The sequence below is a fragment of the Micropterus salmoides genome, unplaced genomic scaffold (genome assembly GCF_014851395.1).
Source record: "Micropterus salmoides isolate LMB-PRFRI ecotype aquatic unplaced genomic scaffold, ASM1485139v1 Ms_hic_scaffold_10, whole genome shotgun sequence".
Classification (NCBI taxonomy): Eukaryota; Metazoa; Chordata; class Actinopteri; order Centrarchiformes; family Centrarchidae; genus Micropterus; species Micropterus salmoides.
The window spans coordinates 21354967-21368526 of NW_024040041.1; the positions used below are offsets into that span (position 1 = coordinate 21354967).

The following is a 13560-nucleotide window of genomic DNA, read 5'->3' on the forward strand; positions in this document are numbered from 1 at the left end:
AAATATTAAATATAATTTTATTCAAATACCAGTTAGTCTTAGCCTGTAAACCTCTTACCCGTAAGAAAGGGAAATCAATGAATGATTTATCTGTGAAGGTTCAAAGTCATAGTTATCCAAAGATGGACAATGAATGATTAACCTTTCTTACAGGTAAGAGGTTTGCAGGCAGTTGAACTCAATACAGCCTGTAAATCATAACATGATGCAAATATGATACCGGTTTACTACAAAATTCCTTTGAAAAGCAGTCTGGGCACCAGCTCTACCTTTTCTATGCTCAGCTGAATTGTATATGTAGGCTTCTCTAATCAGTGGGATGTCTTGCTGAATATGATGTATTTTTTCTCCAAAACTCTGAGTCAGTAACTGGCAATCCAATATTATCAGTGTAGATGATAAAAAATACTTATTTTTTATATGTGTATTCTCTTTATAAATCCTACCTTGATATGTGTTCTAATTTAGGAAAAAGTTAATTTCACTTCAGATCTCAAAATCAAGAGATTTGAGAGGAGCATGTATGTGAAGACCTTACCATACTTTACCAACAACAAGCTCAAACAAGTCCAAACTTCAGTCAGTACCTTACAGTAAGTCAGTTTTATTTATATAACCCTATATCACAAATCACAAATTTGCCTCAAGGGCTTTACAATCTGTACAGTATACGACATCCTCTGTCCTTACACACTCCTTAGACATTTGAATGAAAATGGGAAAAATGGAAGAAAGCTCAGGAAGAGCAGCAGTTTATGGATCCCCCTCCCAGGATGCACAGACATGCAATAGATGTTGTGTACAGAAAAGTCCCAACATAAGGAAAAATAGTGTGGATAATCATTATGACTAAATGATAAATAACTTAAATATGAAGAATATGGATCCAGCAGTACATTGAGAAACCTCATGTCGCCAAACACATAGGACCTGAGCCACACAACTGTCTTTCCACCACAGAGACCTGGAAGAGGTAGAGAGAGAGAGATAGAGAGAGAACAACATGCACATAAGGGGGAGAGAGAGTCAAGAGGAGTGGTTGATGAAGATCCAGATCCAAAACATTTGGAATGAACCACCGACAGACAGGAGAGAGGGAGAGGTACCAGGATTTATAAAATACCTGTACATAAACATACAGTTATACACTCTCTACAATTTTTCATTATAGATAGCATTTTCCCCCAGAAAGACTAACATTGGCTTCAGTGTTTTATAGTCTTTATCAGGTAACAACCTGTACAGTCAGGTACTGGTTGTTACAGGAGCTGAACTTTTCACTCTACCAGGACTCCTTATCTGCCGAGCTGTTTTATCATCCTACAGTAAGACAAATACATAGTTTTGGAATTTATCATTTTTCCCCAATGATTTTTTGTACGTGGTTCAAATACATTTTTATCAAATGTTCCCCTGCTTCATACTCACATCTTATTTTGACTGGGATTGCATACGGTGAACATAATCATACCTTTAGTAACATCATGTCATTTTAAGAAAACTTGTAAATTAGAACAGGATGTTGAGGATATTCTCAAATATCCTTTCAATATTAGTTTCAATGCTTTTTAAAGTAAACTATTTTACAACAACTTTTGTTATTTATTTGACAAAAGCATACATAAGCATGTGACATTGTAAAACATTATCTGCTTGATTATGATGCAGTGCATGATTGATCTCATGAAATAAAAAAAGTTTTTAAATAATGTGATTTTAAATTAGTTTGATTACTTTAAGGAATATTTAAAATGTAAACAACTGCTCACTTTTACTTGATTTAATATCTCAGTATAACCTCATTTTTAATACACAGCAATCTTTCTCAAATAAAGACTTTTTGCACTGTGATGTTCAATTACATTCATTATTAGACTAAAAAAAACATCAGGACTCTCAGAGGCAAATGCTTAAGGTAAAAGATCACTATAAATTAAGCCAGTGACAGTATTTCATAATAGACTGAATCAAATCAAGTACATGTATAAACTGTATATTAAGGCAGCTGAAGCAAGAAAAATATCTCTAAACTAAAATTATTAGTGGTGACAAAATACTGTTTCATTTGTGCGGGGAGAAAAAATGCTCAAAACTTTCTTGAAATGTTCAGTTGTTCTTAAAATCCCCTACACATCCAGGTGCTTTTCTGCCATGTAAGAACCATGCATTCAGGGCTTGTTGAAATGAAAGAGGTAAGTAAAAGCATCAAACTTGGCAACCAGTCCTCTCAAACATAGGAGGATTTTCCTTTCATTGATCGGCTGCAGGGAGAGAGCCTCGTCACACAGGAACGCTACCATGCAAACATTTTGCATCCTGTGTCCTTTTGTACAAACAGCACAAAATCTCAAATTAGTCTTTCCTCCTTTGGTAACTTGAGTGCGTCTGGTGTCGCCACGCTGCTTGCACCAGACTGTTCCTCAGCACTCGGTCTATAGGTCCCTTCGGTCTGTCTCTTCTTTTTCACCACGCAGAGGAGCCAGGCGAGAACAGCCAAGACTATGGCCAGGACACCCAGAATGACCGTAGGGGCCACGATAGCTGCAATGTTGGTCCCCTGAAAATGGATGAATACAAGGCAGTGATCAATATGGTGACACCGGATCTTTTCTGATGTCATTTGATGTAAACGTTTTTTCACTTACATTAGTATTATTAGAACTGTTGTGACTTTCAGTAGTAGAATTTCCTGTGAAAAGGGCAGAAATGTCAGGAACATTGTAGTAATAATGCAGTCTTATCCTCACTGCTTGTCTGTGTATATACAACTGAGCATGGGTCTCCTACCTGCTGGTAACCTATTGGGGGTGTCCATTAGCTAAAAAACTTATAAATAGTTAACTCATAATTTAGGATTTCTTTGACTAGTTGTTTTAATTAACAAGCGCATGTAAACATGTTTTTTTTTTGAGTAACCAGGCTGCTGTATGCTAGCACATGTATCCAACTTCTGCTGTAAATATTCTCAGAGTAATCTGGTTGAATTTAAGTATTTTGAAATTGGTTGGCTGACAACCAGACAACCAGCAGAGACTTCAGATTTTCTTGTTTTCAGTCTTAATGTTAAACTAAGCTAATCGGCTGCTGGCTTCAGCTACATATTTAAGATATGACATCAATCTTCTCATCAAAAAAATTAAATAAGCATATTTATCAAAATGTTTTCCTTGCATGTAAACAGTCACTGAGAAACAATCTATACATAGATGACTGCAGGCATTAAGTGAGATGTGACTTTCACTCCAATGACTAATAACCGAAAGAAAACACAAATATGTTTAAGTGACTTAATATTTTTTAGTGAGTAACAGGAAGCATCTTTAAACCTACTATGACATTTAAAACTGTGCAATTTATTGGCATCAAAGTTAAACAAATTTTTAAATGCAGTGCTGACATTATTAAGTAGAAAAGAGGAACCACCACCACCAGCACAGCAGAAGTTGCTTTTAGCTGTACGCACACTTCCAGGGCAACAAATGCAAAACACAGCATACCATTTATCCCACCAGTCTACTGCTGTTGTTTCCAGCCACTTTATCCATGACCTGCCATGTGACTACTTAGGGACGTCATGAAACTACATAGTAACTACTTGACCAGGAGTGTCAATGAGGAGGAGGAAGAGAGGCTCAGGAATGCATAGTGTACTGCGGCTATACAGTCAGCTGAGTGCGCACAGCACACTTGTTTGAAATATGTGGGGGGGAAAAAATATTGTCACATCTATTATTGATTTGTTTGTTTGTGTTAATCACTACGAATGTACCCAGAACCACTTTAATGATAATGACTTTAAGGATTTTTTTTTAGAAACTTAAACCTTCCTCTACCATTTTCTGAGTCAATCATTCACTAGGGCAAATAGTAAACTTTGCAAGGACACAAGTCCAACTTGATAACAAAAAGGGTTACAGGAAGGGGCAGCCATGCTCGAAAAAGAAAACAGAATGTATTGTGAAACTGAATTCTTTTGTATGTGCAATTATTATCATATTTATCTTTATATAGCTCAAATAGCAGTGTGTTTCTAAATTCATTTCTTAGTCCAATGTTTTTACAACAAGCTGACAAGTCCCTGCACGTTTCAGATTCAGTTGGAATGTCCCTTATGTTGTTGTTGTTTTTTTCATTGCAGGATTTAATGGTGTGTGTGTGTGTGTGTGTGTGTGTGTGTGTGTGTGTGTGTGTGTGTGTGTGTGTGTGTGTGTATGGTGTCAAAAGGATGGTTTATTTGTGTGGGAGTTTTGAAGATGACATGAAGGCATGGTTACTGACTCACCCCACACTGGATTACTGCTCAGTACCAGCAGTAAAACACTCCCAACCACAACTCCAGGTATGGCCTGCACATCCGGACGCGCTGCCATCCCCACCCGTGACCAGCAGGGTCTAGTGTGGGCAGAACGGGACTTTGGGGCATCAGCTCGGGTCCATTTCATTAGCTCCAACATTCACTGTATGGATTTAACGCCACCCCTTGAACAGCTGAAGACAAATTATTGTCAGGAATGTAAGGACCAATCTATGACAAATGCTGAGTTCATTTTGACACTTATAGACTCCTTTAATATGAGGTTTAGTCAAGAAGCTAACAACCATGCAACCACTGACACATGAGTCACAATTTCAGCCTGATGTTGAATCACTATCAAACCTGCTCAGACTACAGGCAAAAAATAATAACCTGTTTATAGCACACGTAGGCCTATAAAAGAATAAAGACAACAGTTAAATCTTATTCGCAACAATATTATATTTAGCCTACTACTAATAAAGAAGACAGTAGGCCTATGTTGTTATAAAGTAAATTTTCCACAGGTTGTGTGTTAGACACGTAACCTTCAGGCTGTTTGCAGGTGATCGAAGCAAAACGGTAAACATTGAGCCGGTTGATTACTCATGAACCATAGCCTATTGCTTCCGCCTCACCTTTGTCGAAAATGAAACTGCAACAAATGGTTTAGTCCAATGAAATGCACAGGTAACATCTGAAGACAAAAAAAGGTTTCGCCTACTGTGCTACTAAATACTTGTATTGGTCCAGTTGGCTTCCAGACTACATCCTGAACTGCACTACCCTACAACTTGGTGTTTTATGTAAAGCAGTTTTTTCCCCCAGTCTAACCTACTCCTCAATTCGCCATTGGTCACATGGTTCAGTTTCGTGTTACATTACCTGAGCGCAGTTATCCACCTGCAGCAGAGCGGACAGATCCTCCATTGTACAAAGTCGAAGAAAAACGCAGTTTACTGAAGCAAAGCAGACTCGGTTTCTCCTGTTGTCATTTCTAAAATAACACCGCAAAATAACTTTTATATTATCAACAAATAACCCTGATTACATTTTTGTCACATTATGCCTATTTGCCGTCTGATACTTGATTTAAACTCAACTTTTTTGAATAGGCCTAAGCTATGATAGCAGGCTGCTCTCACTTGCTCCAACCTGCTGGAATACAATGTTTGACTGTGTTCCTGTACAGCTCTTACCTAGCAACCTGGCTGGCCGATGGTGGTGTTAGTGGCATGAAATAGCGCCTCCATCAGGTTTCATGTTACCCAACACGAGACTGGATATCAACATTCCTGAGATATTTTAAGGATGAATTCGGCTGCCAGCTGGTCCAGTGGGCTCTAATCCTCACCTAATCTCCCCTTCTCAGACTCAGAGGGGCAAAGAAAATGTGGTCTGCTTTAGGCCTAATGTGTGGTGGTCAAATAGTTTTCATTTGGACAGTGTGTGAGAGCAGCGAGGCGTTTTTGAAAAGCAGAGACGTGCTATGGAAAATTACAGCTGTGAGTCTGATGAGTTTTGTGTGTGGTTTTGTTTAACCATTTTATACCATATTTCAGTAATGTGTGATTTACAGTAGGCTAATGTTTGAGAGTAGACACAGTCAGACAGACAAAGTTAACTAATTACCCTAATTTAAAAAACTAATAGGGTAACACAATACTAATATATAAAATGTAGTTGTCATAAATAATGGCAATATGGAGAGTAGACATTGTGGCCCACTGACGGAATTATATGGGATTTTATTCCATAATATCACAGAATAGCTGGATGGTCATTACATTCAACTAAGATTCATTCAATAAAAAAATGGAGAAAATATTTCATTGCAAAAAAGGCATGACAGCCGATGAGAAGGTTTTACTGTCTTTAATGTAGAAAAGCTATGTACAAATTGCTTCTGTCTTGTTGTATTTCCTATATCTATATTTGTATGTCTTGAATGTTTGTCTAAATCCTCTAATCTCTGTCACCTACTGACCAATGGAGAACACTTTCAGTTTCTATACACATATTTGTAGCTCTTCTCCCTGGTATAGGCTACATGGTTGTCTTCCCAGTTGCATAAAGCATTAGGGGAAATAGCCTGAATAAGTTGTCCTATAGACTATGGCTGCAGATATTGGTTTACACAGGTTGTAGAAATAGTCTTGCAATGAAATTTATGTATATATATATATATATAATTATATAATTATATAATTATAATAAAATATATAATATATATAATTGTTTGCCCTTCTTGGGATTGGACACCACAGAATGTATTTTATTTTACCTCCCAACTTATTATGTTTTGTATAATAATCAAAACAGTAGCAACGTGCCTGCAACATAATGACTGATTTGAGAGTTGACAGGTCCAAGGAAAATAAGATTAGATTTAACTTTACTGTCATTGAGCAGAGTATGGGTACAGAGGTAATGCAATATAGTCTATAACCAGAAGTGCAGAAATATAATGGCTAAGCCACGGTGCAATAATGCTTCCAACTTCATTTAGTAATTTGGTTGATTCAAGAAAGAATGATGAGTTTATGGTTAAAGTAGGCCAATTAACTCAGAAATGTGGGCAATGAGCAATTCATTTTCTGAACCCAGACCTCTCTATAACCGTGCCACCAGGGGGCGATAGATGCACTTTGCTTTTCCCGCAGTGGAGGCGGCTCCTCTTTCACGCCGCACCGCTTACCGTAGGCGCGGAGAAGCCTGGGTAGGACAGGGAAAGCGGCGGGAGAGCAACATATCTATCCGCAAATTTAATAAAGCCTGGTAAACGTTATAATCAATATTAACCGAGTGAGTAGTGTGTATTTAGTCGTATTAATAAGGCTTAGATTTGGTCAAATTAAAGGTGTTTGGCAGATAATACCGTGACTCCGAGAACTGCTTGTGTTGCAATATTGCTTTTGAAGCATTCCCCGGGAAACTGGTTTGAACGTTTGTTTTTGGCTAGCCCCCTTTTTGCGCTTCAGCAACAATGGCGAAGGTACAGGTGTTGAATGTGGCTGTTTTAGATAACCCGAGTCCATTTGGAAACCCGTTTCAGTTTGAAATAACCTTTGAGTGTATGGAGGACCTCCCCGAAGGTAGGTACCATCGCAGAAAAGCTTTCATATTTGTGTGTCTGAGGTCAAACCGTGAGCCACTTGCTAGTTTAGTGTATGTGCTAGATATTGCTAACGCTAGGTTAGCTAGCTATACATGAGCTAACTTTATTCAGAAAGTCATCAAAATAATAAAAAGGTAACGTAGCGTTACAAGGTAATAACTAACGACAACTAACAATAGCCAGCTTGACTGAATGCGTTCCCCATGATGGAGACAACTTTAAGTTGTGTAACGTTAATAAGTTATATATAGGTCAGATCTGTGAAACTTAGAAATATGCTAATGCAGACTATTAAAATTGTCAGTGACAGCTTTCGTAACGTTAGCCTGAAGTGCATTCAGCTCATACCTTTCATTTCAATAAGTTACTAGCCTTTGTCATTCCTCGAGTCTTGTGAACGTATTTTTCAAGGGCTGCAGTGTAACATTAACTATAAAAACGTCACCAATAATCATTAACGTTAATGGATTGAAAGTATTAACACAGTAGAGTTCAGTGTCTACTCTAATGTGCTTTTATACCACGTAACGTTTGTCAAAAAGTGACAACATTTTGAGCTACACTTTGCTATTACAATATACTGTATGTTTAAAATATTATTGATAAATTATATATCAACTTTGCTGTGCTCTTTTTTGTTCATAGTAGGATGTGGATTATTGTTTACATAAAATGGCTATTGTTCATACACAACAGTTTGCAGAGGTAAAAACAGAGCCTTGGAAACTTTGATCTGTGTCTGTAAATGTGACTATATTATATAGACTAATTTTTGTATATCAAGCTCTTGCTATGGACAGTAAATGAAACATTCTTGCCAATAAAGTGCATTGAACTGAACTGAACATATGATTTGAGATTTATATGTGAAGCTTTACCCAGGCTGTGTTAAGTATTTTTACTAGTACAATCAATACTACTAATACAATCAATTCGTCAATATTAATTGGCATGTTTTATGAAGGCTAATCTAATTGGTTAATTGCTCTAGCAGTACATTCATACCTTATCCTTTTTATAGGGAAATCTAACTTCTCTTTCTCTGTTTTGTTTTTTGTTCATTTTTTATAGACCTGGAATGGAAGATCATCTATGTTGGTTCAGCAGAGAGTGAAGAGTATGACCAAGTCCTTGACTCCGTATTGGTTGGCCCAGTACCTGCTGGGAGACATATGTTTGTGTTTCAGGTGTGTTTGGTTGGGGCAAACTAACTGAAACAGTGCCTTGTGTTGCCTGCTACGTCTTTCAAATCTGCAATTGCATTCTCTTGCCTTAAAAATTTAAAATATTTAAAGTTTTTAATTAAAATTATTTCTCTCTCCTGCAAAGCTTTATATTTGTTCACAAAGCAGTTTGAAAGATCAGAAATTACACTTTTTAGTCACTTTTACATCATTCAGACTACCAGCAGACTATACTGCAGATCTCATGCTCACACCTGTTCTTCTGGACATGTGTCAATCATGCTGCCACACAGTTGTTTTATATCATGTCTCACTGGGGGCAGTTGTTTTTCCAGTCAAAAACTGGATGCTGTACATACAGATAGTGGCTACTAGAGCCTGTCTAATAAATCGGCTGGTATTGGCTCATTTCAGATATTTTGGTTTCCGCATTTATGTCAGCAGATAAATGACAAGAAATTAAGTACAGAAATGCCAAAGAAATGTTTTGAAACAGTGTCACCATTCTGTAGTTCACTATAAACAGTCTGTCCGCATGACAGTCTGCCATGTTAAAACGCTGGTAAATTATTTAAATAATTTTTTGCGTTGTGGCTACGAGTGTGCGACTATCTTCAGCCACACCTGCTCGTGGCATAATAACATTAACCAGCAGCCTCTTGTCCTGCATGATCTGCGGAATCATGGAAAGTCTGTTTGGGGCTATACAGGATCATAAACTGCCTCAGGAGCCCTTATGGTGCAGGATCAGTCAGACATTAGGAAATAATCAATGGAAATACATTTTGAGTGGAAACGCAAATTTACTTGCCTCATCTATATTAAAATTTGTTTGTAATAAATATTAGCAAATATTAATTTCAGTTGGTCCACAGTTAATCAGTGCAATCCTGGTTTGAGGAATCTATAAGTTGGGACAAAATGTGTTTTTAAAAAAATGTAATGTATTTCTCAAACAATGCATTAAATTTTTATTTTATTTTTTTAATATCACAACCCTGGTGCCACAATCCCCATTTGACAAGTGGACAGTTGAAAGTTGTAATGTACAAACATTTTTGCACATTTTAGTGTTGTTTCTTTTCACAGGCTGATGCCCCCAACACTGGATTGATCCCTGAAAGTGATGCTGTTGGTGTGACTGTAGTGCTGATTACCTGCACATACCGTGGCCAGGAGTTCATTCGCATTGGTTACTATGTGAACAATGAATACACAGACCCAGAGCTTCGTGAAAATCCACCGAACAAGCCAGACTACACACAGGTCAGACTAATGGTCAATTTCTGAATAATCTGAGTTCTGTTCCCAGCATGACTGCCTAATGCTTACTTCACCAGTTTGAAATAATAATACTTTTGATAGTAGTATATCATGAGCTTGAATGCAGGGTTTCCGCGGGGTCTTAAAAAGTATTAAATTTCAAAATCAAACTTTAAGGCCTTAAAAAGTCTTAAATTGGCTGAAGTTCTAGGTCTTAAATAATTTTAAACAGGTCTTAATTTTCCAATGTCCATGTAACGCTACCTCTAATACTCATTGAAATGCTCCCAAAGCGCTCAAGAATGTTTTTTCCTCCCGTGGTGTTGTAGTTTTTCTTTTGCTAGTCCAAATATAATTCTCTGTATGACTACAAAGACCAACATGCAGCTGTCGTGTTAATGTCGCGAGTCTATTTCGTTCTAGATTCTAGATTTATTTATCACAAACTAGCTGCTTAATGAATGAGCGCTGCTACTAAAATTTCACAGAATCGTTAATGATTTTCAGCATGGTAACACTGAACACATGGCTGTCTCCCTCTCCTCATTCTTCAAAGGACGGGTTAATGTGAGAGAGAGCGGCAGAAAGTGACGGTGAAAGTTAGCGGAGGATAAGATCAGCATGAAGTTGTTAGGTTACAGCTCTGTCCTGTGCTGTACATCTTGATAGTTAAATTATAAAGAAAGGACGGTGGTGACCACAGAGGAGCTGAGGTTAGTAACGTAAAAGCAAATTAGGGATGCAAACTAAAGTTAGTACTTTTAAGCTAATGAGGAGATTATTCTTTTAGATGTTGATGTACAAATTAAATGTTGTAATAATACAGAAGGGAGGTGGTTCTCATGTTGCCTGTTATTTATGTTAGTTTCTACAAATGTATAAAGCAATAAACTAAGACACAAAAGGCATGCCAGCTTGTTAATTACGTAGCTTATCAATGTCATCGTCCATCCCGGTGTTTCATTGTAGACATCGTCCAATGCCAGCTTCGTAGACTTCACCCAATGCTAATTTGAATAATTTTTTTTAAAACATTTTTTACTCTGTAAGTCATTTTGTGACTACATTTCCTTTGTACGTTTATTTTTTTGATGTCGTGATATAGGTCTTACATTTCATTCATAGTGGTCTTAAAAAGGTCTTAAAAATTTGACCAGGTGAAACCTGTAGAAACCCTTTGTGTTGTGAAGGAATTTTGCTATAAAAACTATCTTAGATAAAAAATTATCTTAAAAAGTACACCATAAAAACATTAATAAACACACATTTTTAATTGGTGAAAGATCAATATACTACACAAACATAGTATTTAAGGACATGTTTTTTAATTGTATTAACCATGTAAATAGCAAGAACAAAGGTAGTCATAGAGCAGCATGGTGGACTAATACATTTTAGAATTTAAGCTTGTCTTTCTGTTGAGCCTGGACTTTGGAACAACAAACAATAGTTTGATCCTTCAAAAATTGCTAATAATCCTATCAAATTCCCTTGGTTATGTAACTAGTTAAGCAGAAATGTTACTATGTTCTTAATTCAGATAGTAACCTCAGTAATACTACTGTGAGTTTTTCTGTGCCTGATTGAATACAGTTGCGAAGTTGAATTTAAATGTAGGTTATTATATAGTTGTTTATTTGATTAATCATTCTTAGATGAATACCCTTCAATACCTTTGTACTATTCTGTTCTACAGTGCAGGGTTCACATCTTCTTGCCCTGAATCTATATGCGAAATGAAGTGGGATGTATTGCTAACTGATAGTAGCAATATGCATATATTGCTGAAAAGATAATGTTTGTATTTTTAAACCTTGGCCCTGTATTCACACATTTTGGGGTAAAGATGACTAATAGGTACAAAATATTTTTGAATCCGTGCAGTAGCTTCAGCCAGCAGCCTCTATGTATTTCTTTGAGGAATTTAACAAATACATCCACAAAAGGTGCTTCTTTTTGCCACCCACAGGCTCAGACTGTTATACCAGGTGTCTGAAAACACCATGGAAATGATCTCGATAGAAACGTGAGTTAGAGAGAGGAGTTTGTTGTGTTGGAGTAACATTGGGAAATAAAGTCTTGCTAGCAGTTTCTCTATGTACACAAGTTACAAACTGTTGTGGGAATTATATTCCTTGTGAGGGGTTGAGCAAATAATTGAGTTACAAAAAAACATTGTCTTTGAAGAATTTATTTAACAAAAGAGAATAAACAGAGAAGTACTAAAACAAAAAGCCGCCTAGGGAAGCTTTGTGAAAATAGCTCCCAGGTTTTAAAATGCTTGTTTTGCCCTTTAATGACTGCATCTACTTATACAAAGTATTTACCTATATTTCTCTCTTCCCTTTTCAGCTCCAGAGAAATATTCTGGCATCAAATCCACGTGTTACCAGATTCCATATAAACTGGGAAGGTTGTGCAGAGCGAATGGAAGACTCTGAAAATGTGGATCCCACGTCAAACTCCATGCTTCCTCCATCCTGTCTCCCAGGCAAGGCCCCACCGTTGGGGATTCTACCAGATAACTCTATGGACTGCTTATAGAGACGACCCCTGCCCCAAAGGTGATAACTCACAGCACGAGACCTTATTTTTGAGGAATGACTATGGACATTCTAGTGTGGATATACAGACATCTTTGCCTTACAGCTGCCCTTTATTTACCTGAAGCTTGTCAAAAAGGAACTCTCACCTTGGCATTCAGATGAGGAAGATTATGAACGTTTCACTGGTATACTCATCACTTATAGATGGGGGATCATTGCCATGACGTTATGAGCAATATTGGAAGTAGTTTAACTCATGGAAGGAAAAACTGTAACTATGAAAATATAAAGCTGAACTGAGACAGAACAGAAAGCTGATGTGTGATTCACCTTCCTTGCTTTTGTTGGTGCAAAACTGATTTGTACCCATTTAAGAGGATTTTATCACTGAAGCAATAGGCAAATAAACTGCAATATGTTGCTGTACAGGAATTTGATAATCTGCCTTTATGTTTGTGTTCTAATTCTTTTGCACTTATACTTTACTCCACCTAGATTGTGGAGTTTTTGTATGGGCTTTGTATGGGCTATGTCAAGTCCTCTGTGTTTTTTGTTGCAATTTTGGGTTCCAAAATAAAAGGACATTGCATTTGTTATGTATATGTGTGATAGTGATAACTATGTTCCTCCTAATTTGCTTATTTTGTTTTCCCTGTTTTAAATTCCGATTAGAGGAAGGAAAACAGTATTATCAACCACTTTTGAATCCATCTGTGCTGAAAACAAATGTTTTTACTCTTGTCCTTGCTAAGAATGTACCAAACATTTTCATGATATCATTTCATGATAAGGTTAAACACAACATTGCGAACTCTGTAAGACAAATATCAGTATCTTGTATTTTCACATTTTACTAAAAATAGCCTGAGTTAACGTCACACCCAATCACAATCGGTCGGGTGAAAGGGGTGGCTAGGCTACAAAACTGGTTTTGGAAAATACTGCTCTGCAAATAGGATGATGAATGCAAGATGTAATGACCTGCGTTTGACTTGTATTCTGCACGAAAATTGAGACAGATAAATATAAACAGGTGATCAAAGCAACAAAGAAACAAACAGTTCAAGTTACTGGCGTTCTTGCTAGTACCAAGTCCGGGAGGCGGGACAAAACGGTTTGACAGAAGAAATGATTGGATGTGTTGGTGTTTGTCCA

General features: G+C 37.1%; 2 protein-coding genes across 3 annotated transcripts; one reads left to right on the plus strand and one right to left on the minus strand.

Moving 5' to 3' along the window:
* Nucleotides 1-588: 588 nt before the first annotated feature.
* On the minus strand, nt 589-5472 carry crb3a (crumbs homolog 3a). Of its 2 annotated transcripts, none has more exons than XM_038709995.1 (4): nt 5180-5472; nt 4283-4488; nt 2646-2689; nt 589-2557 (listed from the first exon to the last, which is right to left on the minus strand). In XM_038709995.1, exons 2-4 carry the CDS (start codon nt 4452-4454, stop codon nt 2348-2350), a joined length of 426 nt encoding a protein of 141 aa, XP_038565923.1. In that variant the 5' UTR covers nt 4455-4488; nt 5180-5472; the 3' UTR covers nt 589-2347. The 2 variants fall into 2 exon arrangements, with proteins under 2 accessions (XP_038565923.1, XP_038565924.1); XM_038709996.1 differs by lacking the exon at nt 5180-5472 and adding an exon at nt 4933-5136.
* A 1523-nt stretch (nt 5473-6995) lies between these two features.
* On the plus strand, nt 6996-13005 carry asf1ba (anti-silencing function 1Ba histone chaperone). The gene is made up of 4 exons (XM_038709993.1): nt 6996-7389; nt 8484-8599; nt 9686-9862; nt 12212-13005. Exons 1-4 carry the CDS (start codon nt 7281-7283, stop codon nt 12401-12403), a joined length of 594 nt encoding a protein of 197 aa, XP_038565921.1. The 5' UTR covers nt 6996-7280; the 3' UTR covers nt 12404-13005.
* Nucleotides 13006-13560: the final 555 nt, after the last annotated feature.